The sequence below is a fragment of the Procambarus clarkii genome, chromosome 91, assembly GCF_040958095.1.
Source record: "Procambarus clarkii isolate CNS0578487 chromosome 91, FALCON_Pclarkii_2.0, whole genome shotgun sequence".
Lineage (NCBI taxonomy): Eukaryota > Metazoa > Arthropoda > Malacostraca > Decapoda > Cambaridae > Procambarus > Procambarus clarkii.
This window is the reverse complement of record NC_091240.1, coordinates 12,080,707-12,099,819: the sequence shown is the minus strand read 5'-3', so window position 1 is coordinate 12,099,819 and position 19,113 is coordinate 12,080,707. Positions and strand designations below refer to the sequence as shown.

General features: G+C 39.4%; 1 protein-coding gene across 1 annotated transcript; it reads left to right on the top strand.

The window, feature by feature from the left end:
* Positions 1 to 566: 566 nt before the first annotated feature.
* LOC123774053 (cytoplasmic dynein 2 intermediate chain 2) lies at positions 567 to 17,535 on the top strand. The gene is made up of 11 exons (XM_045768174.2): positions 567 to 1,247; positions 3,150 to 3,228; positions 3,949 to 4,048; positions 6,798 to 6,922; positions 8,486 to 8,607; positions 10,526 to 10,638; positions 11,591 to 11,813; positions 11,949 to 12,111; positions 13,752 to 13,919; positions 15,371 to 15,579; positions 17,070 to 17,535. The coding sequence occupies exons 1-11, from the start codon at positions 1,189 to 1,191 to the stop codon at positions 17,197 to 17,199; spliced, it is 1,491 nt and encodes a 496-aa protein (XP_045624130.2). The 5' UTR covers positions 567 to 1,188; the 3' UTR covers positions 17,200 to 17,535.
* The last annotated feature ends 1,578 nt before the right edge of the window (positions 17,536 to 19,113 follow it).

The following is a 19,113-nucleotide window of genomic DNA, read 5'->3' as shown; positions in this document are numbered from 1 at the left end:
ATTAAAAGCTTAGGTAGTACAATGTACTACTTCTACTACTAATACCATATTATATATAAGGGGTTACTAAATAAAATTAAAGCACAAGCATGTTCACCTAATATCATTAGCTGACAGGTGAAATAATATGAAAGTCGGAAACTATTTGATTCTCTCTTAGAATTTCTACTAATCCTTTCTTTCGTCGAGACCAATATATGTCAGTGACCCCTCAGATAAATTTTTACGAAGAAATACACAGAGCTTCCTGAATCTAGGCGCTGACCCATATATCAATCAGGTCAACCCATGTGTTGCGTTTCCAAAAGGGTCGCCCATGTTAGAATCGGTGAAAGCCCTAGTAATATTGTTGAAAACATCTTAATAACTTATTAAACCAATGGTCTTTTTATGTCAGAAGAACGGCAGAAACTGGATCTATATATGAAAACTCTTTTAGGACAAAATTTAAAGTAAAACTAAAGATATTTGTAGTTGTATAAAAGTTGCATTTTTCATCGGTCGTAGAGCCGGAAATCCGCAATATTCATCTCAGAACAATGCTTATTTCACGCAGAATCGTTAATAAACGTAAGATTTTTATACGTCTCAAGAAAGATAGAAACATAATCTTACTTTAATCTAGTTTTACATAATCTAGTTTTACTTTAAATTTTGTCCTGAAAGAGTTTTCATATATAAATCTAGTTTCTGCCGTTCTTCTGGCATAAAAAGACCTTTGGTTTAATAAGTTATTTACATGTTTTCAACAATATTACTAGGGCGTTCACCGATTTCAACATGGGCGACCCTTTTGGAAACGCATGGAAACGCAACACTTGGGTTGACCCGATTGACAGACTGGTTATATTCCAACAGGGTCTGCGACAACTGTACGAGGGTGTGACAGCCCAGCAAGCTACTGTAGGAGGCTGTGACGGCCCAGCAAGCTACTGTAGGAGGCTGTGACGGCCCAGCAAGCTACTGTAGGAGGCTGTGACGGCCCAGCAAGCTACTGTAGGAGGCTGTGACGGCCCAGCAAGCTACTGTAGGAGGCGGTGACTGTCTAGCAAGCTACTGTAGGGGGCGGTGACTGTCCACGGGCACTAGTAGGTGGCGGAACTAGACCTTAAACAACTCTTCAGTACATAATGTGAAGCAGCAGGGAAAACCTGCAGTTGGTCTACATTGCAGGAAGAATATGTAAATATGTTTTCCAAACATAATGAATACCCTGTTAGTTTCCAGTCTACTTGGAAAACTGAACAGTAAGTATGCTTACAATAAACATTTACATAGTGTTTTTCAGATAGGTGTGGTTGTGGGGGTCCACATTTAACTCTTGGGGCCCCCCCTCTTGACCTTCACTAAACAAGTTCACAAACCTTTGGGCTTTATCATCTCTATATTTAAAGCTGTGTACAGAGGCAGTCTTCATGTCTGCCTCTGAGTGCATTAATTTCTTTCACGTCAAACACAAATATTTATAATGTTTCTATGGCTTATTTGATAGTTTCCACCTCGGTTCCTGTATTTGGGCACAATCGATGCCATATAGTCTAGCCTGTCTTATTAACCTTAGTATCCACTGATTTTCTTTCTTCCAGTGAAGTAAGGTTTGAATCCACTAGTCTTGTATTTCATACCATTTGGCTCTGGTAATTGTTTAGGTCTGGTGGCATCCCGTGCACCTTCTCCAGTTTCATTTTATGTTACAACAAAATACAGATTCTACACTGGACTGCATATTCCAAAATTGGTTTGATACATGTAGAGCCCTGTTCACATTCCTGAGTCTGATACATGTTTACATTCCTAAGGGGTGTTTGTCTGTTTGCCAATCCTGCATATGTAGCTGATGCTATTAGATGAGAGCTTAGGGTGATAGGGTCAGTGTATTATGAACTCAATGTAATGAATTCAATAAATTAATGTCAACTCCCTAGTCTTTTTCTGTGTACTGGTTTTTTTCTAAGGTGGTTTCCCATCCTATATGGTATCTTGTGTCTGGCCTTATTCCCAGCACTCTGCTTTATTAATTTGCACTTGAGTTAACTCTAGTTTGATGCCTCTTGAGACAGCCATTATTTGTTTTATCAGGATTTATTCTGAATTAATGGTAACTTGCTAATGTTGTTTCCTTGTTAATAGTTTTAAGGGCTTCATTGGTATGATTTTGCATAGCCTTCTTATTAAGGACAGACTGTGAGAGAACATGATCTTAAAACAAACCACATAAAATATAGAGGATGACTGATAAAAAATTTGTTAAGATTTAATACATGAGAACATAATAAAGGAAACTGCAGGAGGCCTGCTATTAGTCCATGCAAGACAGGTTATATTTATACCATCCAAACTCATTCATATAATATGTCTAACACTCACTTGAAGAAATCCAGGGATTCCACATGTATTTTGTTACCCAATAGTTTGTGCCATAAATCAACAACCCTATTCCCAAACTAATATTTACCCCAAGTCTTTTCTGAATCTAAACTTATCCAAGTTCATAAGCTTGGGATAGTAAGAGCACATGGAATAGGAAAAGAAGGATTAAAGTCTTTAGGCCACTAGTTAGATGGTGGCCCTCAGGTAAATTCAGGTAAACTAGACTAGGGCATGACTATCACAGGTAGCAAAAATTCAACATAAACAGAGTAAAGTCTGGGTATGAAAGTGTTGGGAGTGGGTACCACAGGAATCAATCTCAGGACCTTTATTTCTCATTATCCACATAAATGATTTATTGTACTTTGGGATGCAGTAGTTTGCTGATTTACTTTTGCACACAATATAAATAAAACACATGTACCTTACCTTGCGACGATTTCGGGTCTCAACATCCCCGCGGCTCGGTCACCGATCAGGCTTTCTGGTTGCTGAACTGGTCAACCAGTCTGTTGGACATGGTTGCTTGCAGCCTGATGTATGAATCACAGCCTGGTTGATCAGGTATCCTTTGGAGGTGTTTATCGAGTTCTCTCTTGAACACTGTGAGGGGTACAGTACGTACTGTACAGTATTTACATTGGCAAGCACGTCAGACATAAACATGCACATAAGCATTTGAATACCGTACTGTACATACTGTATCACTACTGGACACATTCAGTAACTGAATGACTTTATTTAAGGTTACTGTATTTCTTTAAAATTCATCTTTTTAGGTTGTTGGAAGCAGGCAGCACACAAACAGATGACATTGTTCAGAAAGATGGGGACTGCCAGGTTGTGGAGCAAGCTGAGGTACCTAGAATTGCTATATTGTTAATGATTCATTATACTTGCCATGTTTCCTTTATTTTTGCAGTCTTATAATCACTGTTTTTTCCAATCCCCCAGGCACATTACCATTATCCCATTCACTCTGGCAAATTCTGCATGCTCACTTATATGTGGGAAAAGCCTGCATCTTTCCCACATATCAGCTTTACAGATGTACTTGCCTTTTCCAAAGATTTAGTAGCTGTCATATGATCTCGTAGTGTTCTCAGTACATCAAATTCAATCATGTCCACATTATCACCTCTTTCATCACTTGCTCCCATTAGACTTTTTAAGTACAGTATTCTGATCTGCTCTTCACCATTTACATTCTCCCTTGTAACGTTCCCATTTCCCTCACAATTAGTCTTCCTGCTACACTGTTCTCCAAAACAGTTTCCTTTTTCCAAGTGACCACCGGGGCTTTGTGTATCTTAGAAATAAAATATTATTATTATTATTATTATTATTATTATTACAGTATTATTATTATTAACATTATTACAGTATTATTATCTTTTTTTATCTTATCTCCTCGTTCAGTTATTTCTGTTGTAACTAATCTTTTCACATATTTTATTCTCATCGTGCTCCCATTTTCTTGTCCTTCTCTCTTGTTTACCTTTAAATGGAATTTAACATACAATAAGTATGAATGGATGTTCTTTATTGGGATATTTTGATGAATTTGCTATCTGATAGGTTGGGGTCCAGACGGAGGAGGAAGATGCCAAGCATTTTGAAAACCAGGGCTATGATGAAGCATCCTTAGCAGCCTTCTTGAAGAGTGTAGCCCCAAAAGGTAAGGTTTTGGGAAATTAAAATGTTATGTTCTACAGTATATACATGTGTATGTGTGAATTTTGTTCTGTATTTGTATTGCTCTACAGTATTTTATATACAATATTGTACAAAAGAGCATAAGAATTGAGGAGACTGCAGAAGGCCTATTGGCCCTACAAGGCAGCTCCTATTCATATCCACCCAAACTCATTTTAATCAGAAACTGACCCAGTCTTTTCTGTTTGAGTCAGTTTGTACTTTAGCAATGGGATCCTCTTGAGGATCTATTAATACCTATTTGTGCAAGCACTTTAATTTGAATGAACTTGGTTCCATGTATAGTACTGACAAGCTGTTTGTTTATTCCAAAGGTATTGCCTTGGATGAATTTTTAGTAGCTTTATTTGTTTTTGTGCATTTTGTTTCTGTCTTAGGATAATCTTTCGGTTTGCCATAGTCACTTAGTTTGGGGATAGTTGATCTGCTTCTGGCTGTCCAGCAAACAATGAGTCATTGTCCATGGGAAAATGTCAGCAGTTCTGCTATGCTCAGACCTTAGTGGAAAATGATGTATTCTCTTTAATATTGTAGTACAGTATCGGGAATCAATTGACCTTTCTTAATGCAACTCTATGCTTCAATTCTTCAAGATGTAGCATAGTATCTCTCTCCCTCTGTTCTGTGGCATTTCTTCAACACGTCTGCTTTATGTCACATGTAGTGAACCTCTCCACCAGAAACTCTAGATCCATGCTACCATGTTCAAAGGTTGACCAGCTGTTCTCATCTGGTCAACGCATCATTTAAACTTAGTCTTCTTACTCTATACCCTTACTTGCATGATTTACAATCATATGCTACTTATACGGCATTCGTCTTGGCCATGTCATGCATGGGGGATCAGAACAAGAGGTTTCTGGCAGACAAACTGCACATTGTTATCTTGAGGTTATCTTGAGATGATTTCGGGGCTTTTTTAGTGTCCCCGCGGCCCGGTCCTCGACCAGGCCTCCACCCCCAGGAAGCAGCCCGTGACAGCTGACTAACTCACAGGTACCTATTTACTGCTAAGTAATGGGGGCATTCAGGGTGAAAGAAACTTTGCCCATTTGTTTCTGCCTCGTGCGGGAATCGAACCCGCACCACAGAATTACGAGTCCTGCTCGCTATCCACCAGGCTACGAGGCCTCTAAACGTACAGTACTATTGTCTAAACATCTGCTGCTTAAGATTCCCCACCTATGATACTTTTGTATGGTGTTGAGTAGTCCATCACACTGAGCCTTTGGATGATAGTTGCAGTGCAGACACTTTCACTCTTAGTCTGTGTCTGTAAGTGGCATTCTCTGCATCTTTCAGCTTCCTATGGTACCACTTTGTACGACAGGTTAGTTTACCCCATACTGTTTTACTGTTCAGTATTTTTGTTAGGTTGCCACTGAATGTGGTAACTCAAATTGTGCTTTAATTAACGATGAAAAGTGCCTTTCTGAGCAGAATCATAGTTGCCACTATTTCCTATGTTTCTGTCCTGTGTCCCTCCCTTGTAAAGCTTAGATTTTTGATCTTGTGAGGCATTTTGGCTCTTGAAACCCTGAGATACTTAAGGTGCTACCATTTAGTGAAGGTTGGCATGGTAGCCAGGTAGGTAAATAAGCATTTAGTGATAACCATCTGTCAATTAGGTGAGTACAGTACTTTAACTATTAATAAATATATATATATATATATATATATATATATATATATATATATATAGTATTAATAAATATATACAGTGGCACCTCGACTTACGATTGCCCCTACTTATGATAATTTCGAGTTACGATGTAAATTTCATCGAAAAATGCGACTCGACATCCGATGGTGTCGTCAACTTCCAATATTTGTTGGTACACGTTCAGGTCGACCGAGTGCGTGGTTCCCGGTCACGCTGTCCGACCTGCCTCAGTTTACTACAGCTACCAGGTTAGTGACGATCGCGCCTATAAGAATTTCCGCGTTTGTGGTGATTTTTTGCATTTTGAACATTAAAGTAATTATTATATATCACACCATGAGTCCCAGGAAATTCAGTGGTAAAGCTCAACATATGAGATCCCATGTAAGAATGACCATAGAGCAGAAACGAGATCATGAAATCAGAAACGAGATGGTGTGCGGGTTGTTGAACTGGCAAGGCAGTACAACAAATCTCAGTCAACGATATCCACCATACTGGCTAAGGAAAAGGACATTATGGGTGCTAAAGTGATGCATCATTACAGACAAATGTTAAAGCGAAGGGAAAAAGGGATTTGTCTCTTGACAAATTTGTCGTGAGACAAACAAGCACTGAACCACAACCAGGTCCTAATGGTATTCAGGCAAAACGTAGGAGAGAGAGAGAGTACCCCAGAGAAAACATCACTGCCTGATGTGATAATGGAAGGGGACTCCCCTTCCAAACAGTAACAACTCTCCTCATCACCATCTTCCACATGCCATCAAGAGCCCTCCATAAAGGTAAGATAAACTTAGGTACTGTATTGTAGTTAGTAAAAACATTGTATTCAGTATAAAATGTATTTGTATGTTAATATTTTGGAGGGTGGGGAACGGATTAATTCAAATCCTTTTATTTCTTATGGGAAAAATCGCTTCGACTTACGATATTTCGACTAACGATCCGTCTCTGGGAACGGATTAGCATCGTAAGTCGAGGCCCCATTGTATACAGTATTAATAAATTTAATGCCCCAAAAAACTTTATTCAAATTTATTTTCAGTAATTCGAGAACTAGAAAGGCAAAACAGAAGTCAAGCCTTCCATGGTTACTCAGCAGCGAAGGAAGAAGAGTCTTTAGGAGTGAAGCGATTGCATACCCTACGCTGGAGCCAGTTACATCCAGAGGCAAGGTTAAACTAATGAAATGTAGGACAGGTTATGGACAATGGTCACTGTGATAAATCTTCATATTCAAGTGTCGGATGTGGTTGTCTGATTGCTGAGACTTTGTCTGTTTATTTATTTATTTATTTATTTATATATATACAAGAAGGTTCATTGGGATTGTGAGGATACATAGCATAGTAATTACATTCTTGTAAAGCCACTAGTACGCGCAGTGTTTCGGGCAGGTCCATAATCTAAGAAACTTATAAGTAGGTAAATACTTGCAAAATTTATAAAAATAACAGTTGCATAGCATGAAAAAAATAAAAGATGAGAGAAAAATTGTAGGTATATAAAAGCACATAGGTAGCTCAGAATGATTGCAGTGACAGCTTGAATGGTAGTTTAACAAAACTTAGCAGGCACAATACAGCATATGGCTAGCACATAAAAGAAGACAACAATGAACACAATGATAAAGTTGTTTGGATTAAGTACATAAAGATTGGGAGATTGGGTAACACTAGATACAGAGCAAATTTAAAGCTCAGTGTAGGAAACTACGAAGATGAAATTAGGTACTGTTTGGTTTTGTTTTTAAATGAGGCAAAAGTTTGATAGCTTTTCAATTCACTAGGGAGTGAGTTCCATAGATTAGGTCCCTTAATTTGCATAGAGTGTTTACACAGATTAAGTTTGACCCCTGGGGATATCAAAGAGATATTTATTTCTGGTGTGGTGATAATGGGTCCTATTACATCTGTCCAGGGAGAGTTTCAGAGCATGGTTTGCATTTAATAACAGGGTTTTGTAAATGTAGTTGACACAAGAGAATGTGTGGAGGGAGTTAATTTTTAGTAAGTTAAGGGATTTAAACAAGGGAGCTGAGTGTTGTCTGAAAGCAGAGTTTGTTATTATTCTGATAGCAGATTTTTGCAGGGTGATGATGGGCTTAAGGTGGTTTGCAGTGGTAGACCCCCATGCACAAATACCATAATTAAAATAGGGATAGATTAGTGCATAATATAGTGAGAGGAGAGCAGAGTTAGGAACATAATATCTTATTTTGGAGAGTATTCCAACTGTTTTAGAGACTTTCTTAGTTATGTGTTGAATGTGGGTGCTGAAGATGAGTCTCTTGTCTAGGAATAGCCAAGAAACTTGCCATCATTTTTATTACTGATGTTAATGTTGTCTATCTGTAGCTGAATTGCATTCGATGATTTGCTTCCAAATAAGATGTAGTAGGTCTTTTCTATGTTTAGTGTTAGTATGTTAGTTGACATCCATAAGTGGACTTTTTCTGGGGGGAGCCCCGTCGGCTCCCCGGAACTTTACCAGGCTGATATGCTAATGTCAGACTTTGGCATCAGTCAGACTAGAAATAAAAAGGAATTTTGGAGAATTGATTTTTCAGTTACCAGCAACAGTGAAAAGTAACATAAGAAAGATCGAGAAAATTCGTGTTAGAATTATTAATCTTACTTTTTTGGTCATATTTAATAATATATGTCTACAGGAAAGACTGCTACCAAAATATACTAATACTATTGAATATATACTATTTTTCTATTGTTGCAGGGAGTTGTGACATCCATTAGTTGGAGTTGTACTGGATCGGTTATTGGAGTGTCTTATGGGTCTAAGGATCATGATGACTGGTGTGATCACAAGGGTGCTGTTGCTGTCTGGAACATAAACAGGTAATATAGAACCTAATTTTTTTGAGTACTGTACTTGCATCAGTCAACTAATCTCATATATAATATATTTGTACGAGGACTCAAAGGGCATACTGTGATCCTATTGAGCTTCAGAACCCAGTCCTGTTTGTACAATGCTGGAGGAGTGATTTACAGTATCTCCAGTTTGTCTAGGAAGTATGAAACATCAGAAGGAGAAATCTTAGTTCATAGATAAATTTGATTGATCATAGGTTTTAATTGTTGGGGTGTTTGAGTGATTCTCATTATTTTTTCAGCAGTTTGTGAGTACCTAACCATGAGGAAATGGTGACAATTAGCCATTGATCTCCACTAACTACCTTCACCACACCCTCCACAAAAAAAAATGGACCATAGGGGTGTCTATAGTTGTTCCATTGTCTTAATAATAGTAATAATAATAATAATAATAATTTACTAATTTTATTTACAAGAAGGGACAAAGGGTTTGTGAGGTTACTTAAGACTGGTATTTTTACATTCTTGCAAAGCCACTAACATGCATAGTGTTTCAGGCAGATTGGGATTGACAGGCCACCTTAATTGGGTGGCCTGTCACATGAACTGGGGGGAATACACACTTGTATTCTAAATATAGCCTCCTGGGAGCCGGTCGGCCGAGCGGACAGCACGCTGGAATTGTGATCCAGTGGTCCTGGGTTCGATCCCAGGCGCCGGCGAGAAACAATGGGCAGAGTTTCTTTCACTCTATGCCCCTGTTACCTAGCAGTAAAATAGGTACCTGGGAGTTAGTCAGCTGTCACAGGCTGCTTCCTGGGGGTGGAGGCCTGGTCGAGGACCGGGCCGCGGGGACACTAAAAAGCCCCGAAATCATCTCAAGATAACCACATAGGTGGGGTGAACTAAGTCAATAGTACAGTAATTTAACCTGATGGGTCAAGATAATCACAAAACTGCTTTCTTCTAATTTTGTGCGAGTTATGCACTCGAGTATTATTCCATTGAAAATTAAATTGTGTACTTTGCACATGCCTCTAACATGCTAGGGGCCTGATGGCTGAGTGGACAGCACTTGGGATTCGTAGTCCTAAGGTTCCGGGATCGATTCCCGGCAGAGGCGGAAACAAATGGGCAGAGTTTCTTTCACCCTGATGCTCCTGTTTACCTAGCAGTAAATAGGTATCTGGTAGTTAGATAGCTGCAATGGGGTGCTTCCTGGGGATGTGTAACAAAAAAGGAGGCCTGGTCGAGGACTGGGCCGCGGGGACGCTAAGCCCTGAAATCATTTCCAAATAACTTCAAGATGTCTGCATACCATACAGGCATACATATTATATAACAATTAAATGCCGTGTAGCTAATATTTCACAAGTATTGTACTGTGTGTACAAAATCTTGACAGAAGCTGGATAAGAAATGTTAATACTGTATTTTGTATGTATGGTTGACAAGGGAGCTGGTCGGCCGAGCGGACAGCACGCTGGACTTGTGATCCTGTGGGCCTGGGTTCAATCCCAGGCGCCGGCGAGAAACAATGGGCAATGGGACACTAAAAAGCCCCGAAATCATCTCAAGATAACCTCAAGAAGACAATGTTCATACTGTACTTTGTATGTGTGATTAATTAAGTGAACTGCATTGAAAGAATTGCTTATTGAAAGCACTTTCTTCTACAACTTGAAGAAAAAGTATAACACACAACTTGAACATTAAGACAGAGAGATGAAACCAACTTGCTAGGTATAAAAAGGTTAGGAAGTGGGGAATAAATACTTAAATGAACTGATTCAATATTTTAACAACTTCTGTACAGAAACAACTCTAAAGTGCCTTCAAGGTTAGTACATTAATCATTTTCTAAATGATGATGCTATTAATACTGAACCTTGCACTTCTGTGTACTTCACTTTGATCAATTAATATTCACTTCTAATAGGAGTGACTTTGATGCAAACCAACCAGAGAGAGTCATTGAAGCTTCATCTTGCATCTTATCATTGGCTTTCCATCCAACCAATCCAGCTCTCTTTGCTGCAGGAACATTCAATGGTAGGTGTGCTTAACTTCAATATTACATTATAAAGCATATTGAATATTACTGAGCAGACAAATATGTAAATTAAGTAGAGCACTTGAGATGCACATGCTGTCGAACGCAATACTGCCAAAGACCACTTTCAAAATAGCTTGATATTTTGTTGTGCCAACCAATTTTTGATAAACTCTACAGGTAATTTGTGTTATATCATTTCTGTGGGACCCCCCCCCCCCCCCCTTCATAATATTTTATGATTAATTCAAAATGTTAGTTAATAAATAAATAAATAATAAATAAATAAATGTTTATTTAGGTAAGGTACATACATCCAAGAAATTTTTACAAAGATTGGTGGACTTATAGATAGAGCTAGTACATACAATGCCTAAAGCCACTATTACGCAAAGCATTTCGGGCATTTTGGTTATACCTTATCTGGTGAATTAGCTTCCATTTGTTGTATTTATTATCATTAGCCCAGTACTAACATGCTACTTTATTGAAAGCTCATGTAAATACTAATTAGTATGAAGATTTATTAAAGAGAACAATTATATTTTAATGTATAAAATATTAAACCCTTTCTACAACTTATTTACCAAATTGTTCTTAACAATAATAGATATAAAAGAACATCCACTTTAATTTGATCAAGGGGGAAAGTGTTAGTTTTATAATTAAATATCTATTGAAACATCTTATATAATAGCTGATATATCTGGTGTGTGTCTGATGGGCAAGGAAACCCTGGAAGTATATTTATAAGTTCTCATCAACACTGTAACAATATCTCATCTGAGCTTTTGCAAAGAAATTCCAGATATCCAGCTATTTCACATAGAACCATTACGAATTCATTGTATTTTAATTTCATCAATACATATTTTTTTTTTCACAAGAAAATGTGCAATTACTGTACATTAAATAATTGAAGATTTTTCAATACTGTATATTTCATTACAGGAGAGATTTTGGTGTATGACCTGTCGCGCACCGAGGAGGTGACCCCTCTAGTAGCAGGGGAGTGTGGAGGTGGCAGTGTGACCGCACTCTCTTGGGTAGATAATATTGCTAGGGAGGCTACAGTGTCTAGAATGCACAGCACTATTATAGCTACAACAAGCAGCGGCTTTGTCCTTGTGTGGGAACTAAACCTCACAAAGCAGCAGCTACCTCTTAAATCTGGGTAAGTTTTCAGTCATTCTCTTGTCAAAATACTTGTATAACATATAGGAAAGGACGTACTAGAGTATTATTTCAGCATTCATATATAGCCGAGTATATGGTACTGATATACGATTCTCTTCAATTACTGTTGCAGGTTTATGCTTCAAGGTCAAGATGCTCCTAGAGGAATCAGAACACAGATGGATGGCTCAAGTGGAGTTGGGATTACTGCAGCTTCATTTAATTCTGAAGATTCCATGCTATTTATCTTGGGAGCTGAAGGAGGTGGCTTGTTTCTTTGCTCAACTTCTTCCGAGGTTATTAATAATGTTCATTGTTTTATTATTATTTAGTTACTCTGTTCATTCCGTGACAGAAGTATGTTGAGTAGTTTGCATAACATGTCAAAGAACTGGTAATTGTGCTCCTCAGTTGCTTTTGCAACTTTTTGTGGATCCGGTTTCTCTTCTTCCCTGTTTGCGGGTTCGGGTCTCCCAGGTCGTCCGCAGGGCTATCAAATCCAGCCAGCCTGTGGTCTATCCCCGTGCCCATGACGTTCGTAAGTTTCGTGGCTCTTGCTGCTGTCTTTGGGAATATGTCTTGGTCTGATATTCGAGCGCGGGGTTTTTGGCGGTCGAACAGGGTCCTGGCTGCTTGTTACCTCGTGAATGTCCCTGGGCCTCGTCGGGCCTGTGTTGCTTTGGGTCGGCGGTTGCAGCCAGTTGTCTTGACTTCGAGTTGAGCAGTGAGCGACGACCGCCTCCCGGGTAAGTCCCTCTTTTTCCGTGTGTGGGAAGTTTGCTCCAGGGAGCCGATGGGGCTCCCCCCAGAAAATCAGCGTTGAATGTAATGAAAACGCCATTTTCTGGGTGAGTCCCGGAGGCTCCCCGGCATCCCTCCCCCCCTTCGGTCAGTGTTTTTTTCGTGTTTTTGACATCCAGCCTCAAAACTGAGGTGTGGGTAGCCGGCGTGAAGGGTCTGGGGCTCCCCTTCCCCCTCCCGGGAAGGGTTGAGCTGGCAGACAGCGGCACGGCAATGTGTGATGTCACACTAGTTTGCTTGTTTTCTGTTGGGGAGTTCTATCCACTTGTTCGGCTTTTGGTAGCAATTTTCACCAGAATAGGGGTTTGTTTTGAGGTGCTTACCTTTCTGGGTGCCTGTTCCGGTCGATGGCAGACATAGAATGCCTCCAACTACATGGGGGTTTCTATAGGCCATTGCTCCCCTTGCCTCTCTGAGGGGGCCTGGTTCTGGCCATGGTCCCCGGTAGGCCTAAGAACTCCATACACATGACTGATGCCAAAGTCTGACATTAGCATATCAGCCTGGGAAAGCTCCGGGAGCCTTCGGGACTCGCCCAGAAAATGGTGTTTCATTACATTCAACGCTGGTTCTTTGCATCAGGAGGTGTTTGGTGTTGGGGACGGCAAGTGAGTGGAATACTGTTGCATGGTAACAGGTGATAACTAAGCAGGCCAACTAGTAATTTGCGGTCACCATGGATGTTAAAGAAAAATCATGAAGGCTTTCAAGTGAACAATTGTTGATCATTTTGCATTGGATTAATTTTTTCTGTAGTAATAATGCCGGTGTATTATGTCATCCTGACTGATTGTGCCATCTGGATGCAGTGGATCTTACATTTATTTGCATATGCTGTAACCCAGAGCTTATTTATTCGGGATGTAAGTACTGTAGAGTATTCATTAACCATTATATTATTAAGTGCAGAATCTGTTTTACAGATATTGTATATTTTTATTGTCTTAATTATTTCTTTGCAGTGTTTAATCGTTAAATAGGAACTACAAATTATGAAATGAGCTAGGTGTGAGGTTAATTTAACTTAATACAGTATAGCATTGGATAGAATAATATAGTTATTTGTGCATCATATTTTCTTTGTACTGTATTTTATATAAACAAAATAATTGTATCGTGTGTTTCATTGTTGCAGGTTCCAACTGGAGTGGAATTTTCTGGTGTTGGATTAATGAAATGTGTTTCTTCCACCCTTGCTCCTCACTCAGGACGGGTGATTACTGCTCAGTTTTCACCTCATCACCGTAATGCCATCCTTTCAGCTGCCTCGGATAATCAAATACGACTTTTCACACTTCTTCAGGTAATTGTACCCCTTCAGCATTTTGCACATTCATTGTTAATACAGTGGTACAGTACCTTTGTTTACAAATTTAATCCAGTCCCAGAGACGGTTTGTAACCGAAAATTTGTAAACCGAGATGAATTTTGCCACAAGAAATAATGTAAATTGAATTAATCCGTTCCACACCTAAAAATATTTACTTAAAAATACATTTTATACATACTACCACTAACATTTTATACTACAGTATGTACAAGTATATCTTGCCTTTAATGAGGACTCTTGTTGGCATACGGAAGATGGTGAGGAGGTGGGGAAGAAGAGAGGTGTTAGTGTTTGGAAGGGGAGTCCCCTTCCATTATAACATCAGGCAGTAATGGCTTTTCTGGGGTACTCTTTCTCCTATGTTTTGCAGACATACCACTAGGACCTGGTTGTGGTTCACTGCTTGTTTGTCTCACTAAGACCTTTCCATAGAGACTTGTTTTTCCCTACGTCTTAACACTTGTCAGTTGTGAGGCATCACAGTGTCATTAAAAAGGTTAAGGCAACGGCCTACTGAAACTTGATTTGGGTAAGTTGTTTCCAGCAAACTTTGCAGTTTTTCACATGCTGCACACATTTTCTTAATTAATGATCAAGGGACATTCTGTTCTGCCTCCTCCTCCTCCTCCTCCCCTGAAGAAATTTCCTCAGCTGCTCCTTGAGAAGGGCTAGGAGTTCTTCAGTGGTCAGTTCTTAACTGTATTTCTCCACCAACTCCTCCACATCAGCACCATCCAACTCCAAACCAATTTCCAGCCCAGAGTAACAATTACCACAATAGGAGGCACTGCAGGTTCAGGCTCAAACTCAAAGTTTCGTTCTGAAACACATTCAGGCCACAATTTTCTCCAGCCAGAGATCATGGTTCTTAGTCACTTCTTGCCAGGCTTTGTCTATGACTTTTAAAGCACTAAAAATGTTAAAATGTTTTTTCCAGAACTCTTTGAAAGGTGAGGTTTGTGACATCAGTCACTTCGACACATCTCGGGAAAAGTGCCCAGCCATAAAGTTTCTTTATCGCCACTTGCGTTACCACACAACACAAGAGTTAACCTATCAACAATCCTATCATAGGCTTGTGTCCGGGCAATGACATCTCCTCCTGGATAATGTATGGCCTCTTCGGCAATTTTTTCCAGAATAGCCCTATCTCGCCACAATTAAACACTTGTTATTGTGGGTATCCCTCACTATCTGCAAAATCTTTAAATTTACCAACAAATCTTTCAGCCACTTCTTTGTCTGCGCTGGCACCCTCCCCATGCCTCACAACACTATGAATGCCACTTCTTTTTCTAAATTGCTCAAACCATCCCCTGCTGGCCTTAAACTTTTTCATTTAAGAGCAGCAGGGTTGGAGAAACTCGTCTTGTATTTAATTATATCATCAGTTTTTCTATAAATGATACTTTATATTATTTCAGCCTAACAAGCCAGTAAGTATAATACATGCTGAAGAAGGCATAGGGTGTGTCCAGTGGTCACTTTCTCGTCCTCTAGTGGTGGCTGTGGGGCACATCACTGGTGAAGTTGCTCTCTATGACTTTGGTCTAAAGAACTGTCAGCCTTTCCTGATTTTACCAGCTGCTGAGAAACCTTCTTCAGTAACTGCTCTGCAATTCAACAAAAGAAAGTGAGTATGGTATTTTTAATGATGTTTGAAAGCTATTGAATCAATAATGCCAAAACAAATTAAATAATGTTGCAGCTGATTTGAAAAGGATTTCAAAATCATCTCTAATCACAACAATGCTGGCAACATTTTATATATTTGTTTACTTACAGCATTAGACCTGATGTGAGCTAAAAGTCCTTCTCCTCTAATTCTTCTATCTGTGTGTCTCTTACATTATACAGTATTGTGTTTCTGGTCTCTCTTTTTTTTTTCTCTCCAATGGTATTATAGTACTGTATTTTATTTTGCATTAACTGGAATTGAAATCTAGTAAACCCTTACCTACCTAGTTGTGCAGCTTTAGCTTTTCTGGTAATAACGTTCAAACCTCAGTATTCTCAGCAGTTTTGTTATCCACGAACAGTGACATGTATTCTGTAGGAGACTACTTCCTCATATAGATCATTCACATAGATCTGGAACAATAGGGGTCCAAGAACCAAGCATCGTGAGACCTTATTTGTTTGTTCCATTCTTGGTATTTTGTTTCTCATGGTGGATAGACAGCACCTGGTATACATGATAGATAACCGAGTTTATTTCCTTCTTGCTTCTCCTGATGTTCCGCAATCTAGGAAAAATGTTGGGGGCGGGGGACTTCTGACAAGCTGCTGGCTTCCTGTCCCAGTCATGGCCACTAGATAGATTTTGACTCCTCTGGTAAAATTCAGGTAAATCTTTTCTGTGATTATTTCCTGTGTGTCAGAAATACTGGTTTGTAGTTCATTGCCACATTTGCTATCAAATGTCTGGGAGCCTCTGTGATGTATCATATTCCTTAGAGGATTGCATAGCATTTTATCAGACTTTATTTTTTTTAAGTATTCATGATGATATCTAATCCCACTGCCTTGATTGGGTTGCTGTTTACTTCATACTCAGTGACCACACTGTTGCTGTCTATAGCCCTAATGCTTTACTCCTCCAGGGAAGTTCTCATTACGGGTTGTCCACAACGCAAGTTTCTCCAGAAGGCTCTACCCAACCACTTGGCCTGGACAGTAGAGTGATGATTTTGCGTCATGCAGGTCGGCGTTCAATCTCCAACTGTCCAAGTGGTTGGGCACCATTCCTTTCCCCCGTCCCATCCCAAATCCTTACCCTGACCCCTTCCAAGTGCTATATAGTCGTAGTGGCTTGGCACTTTCCCCTTGATAGTTCCCTTCCCTTCCAGAAGGCTCTGTTACCACACAAACATTTCAATCTTTAAATTTTTCTGACCCTCAAATCCATCACCCTCATTTCCTTATTCAGATATTGTTCCATGCTTTCCTTCCATTATACTAATAATAAATAAAGAAAATGGAATGTACTCCTGTCAATTCTCCCATTATCATCTTCAACATTCATTAATAAATAATATTTTTTGTGTGATATTTTCCTATCATTAATTTTACTAATTGGGATATCAAAGCACACAATATTTTTAATGTCATTTCCACCTACAGCATGAAACTTTTAGCAGTGGGCGATCAACTTGGCCGAGTCCGTGTGTGGCACTTGCCAAACAGTGCAGTGTCTCCTCTGTCAAGTGAGCTGTCTACTCTTCATACCATTTTAGACAATCTGGTTGACTGATTTATTTCTTATCTCTTATTCTAGTCACATTACATTCTGTATTATCCACCAATAGAAAATTTTGCTCTATCATTAACTTGTACCAGGTGTACATTCGAAAAGTAGTTGATGGTGAAAGCAACTGAATTCCAGTGGTATGGGCCTCCAGCCATGGGAAGGCAAAGGGGGTCTTTCATCCCACAAAGCTATTTTTAGGGATAAGTATTTGACTGGTTTTCTTGGCCAAACCAGTTCTTGATCAGTCTCTCATGAATGTTACAACTCAGTACCGTATGTTTACCTAGTAGCTGGATATACAATAAATTAGATAAATACAATATTGTAATTGATCAATAACTTGTAGTTTTATTAACCTTGCTGCAGTGATCTGTTAGAAGAGTCTCAAAGGACACCACTTCCTTATTGTTCCATAAGACCCTATGTACCTTATGAATTATCATGTGCATTACAGTACACTACATTATATGCATTTATATTTACTTATTCCTTACAAACTGCTTCAATCCACCCAGTCTTATTCCTTACTGTATCCTATGAGTTCTTCGCGCACACTCCAGTATCAATGCCAGTAAAACTGTGCCTCATGCGAGACTCCGTGACAAGTTGTTGTTGTGCCATGTGTGGCTTGTGTTTCTGTTTCTTGGCTTGTATATATTTTTTTTTTGTTATCCTTATGCTTTCCCTATGTGTTATGATGATTGTTTTGTTTTATGTGTTATTATGTTTTGTGTATTGCTAGCCTGTTTACGCTATTTTCTCTTGTGTTCTGTTGAAGTTTGCGGTTTTTTGTACTGTGCTGTCGGTCCTTCTGGCCGGTGGTTTTTTACTTTGCTTATTTTGTTTCTTCTGTTCTTTTTATTGTACTTATTGTCTTAAACTTGCATGCTTGCATGTAAAAAAAAAAAAAAAAAAAAAAAAAAAATGTTGCAGAGGGCAAACCTTCAGCTGCTCTCTGGTATAGGTAGGCTTTGTTGAGGTGTGAAAGTTTTTTGGTGATGTTTTTTATGTTCTCTACGTTTGTTGTTGTTTAAGATTCAGCTACTGGGAACTAAAAGTTCCAAGTAGCACGGGCTATGGTGAGCCCGTGATGGACTTACCTGGCACAGGAGCGGGGCTGAAACTTAGTTCTCTAGGTTGTTGTTGTTGTTAAAGATTTAGCTACTCAGGACGAAGTATCCATGTAGCACGGGCTATGGTGAGCCCGTAATCCTGTGCAAGGTAAGTCTGTTCTCTAGGCTAGGCTGAATTGTTTTATGTATCACTGGATGACGAGTTGCCAATTTAGAAATTTCATCGGCTTTCTCATTTAATGGGATTCCAACATGGGATGGGATCCAGTTTAGGGTTATGTTAAGTCCTTTGCCTTTAGCTACTGCTCCAAGATACAAAATGGTAGTAATTATTTCCACGTCATCTTTCCACTGTTTTTGTCCTAATATTTGAAGTGCAGTTTTTGAGTCTGTGTGTGTATGATTGCATTTTGAGTGTTTTGTGCAATCACATATGCGAATGCCTGTTGTATGGCAAACAGATCAGTTTGGGTTGATAATACTAGTCCTCCCAGTCTCCAATATGCCTGTACGCTGGCCGTGCAAAGAGCAGCGCCAGCACTCTCATATTTTGTGTCAACCGATCCATCTGTGAAGATGTGGGTGGCTCCTGCTACTGCAATGCTATACATTTGCTTTTCTATTATGCGCCTTAAGATTGTTGGATCATAGGCAGTCTTTTTCATTGGGAGACTTTCTTTCTGCTAATACATCTGGTGGAAGCCGATTGCTGGCTGCTCTTTCTGCAAACCTGGTTGCCAGTACTTCGGCTCCCTGTTGAGGATCCTTGGCGTGTGGAGCTTTAGGTGTTTTATTTCCTTTGGCCCGTACTTGCCGGTGGATTTGCTGCCACATCTCTCCATGA

Bases quoted from the DNA above. Each gene is read 5' to 3' on its own strand.
- LOC123774053 (XM_045768174.2), top strand. From the start codon at position 1,189: ATGTTTTCCAAACATAATGAATACCCTGTTAGTTTCCAGTCTACTTGG. The intron at 10,639-11,590 runs GTAGGTGTGCTT...ATTTCATTACAG, and splicing joins TGCTGCAGGAACATTCAATG to GAGAGATTTTGGTGTATGAC. The intron at 15,580-17,069 runs GTGAGTATGGTA...TTCCACCTACAG, and splicing joins CTGCAATTCAACAAAAGAAA to CATGAAACTTTTAGCAGTGG.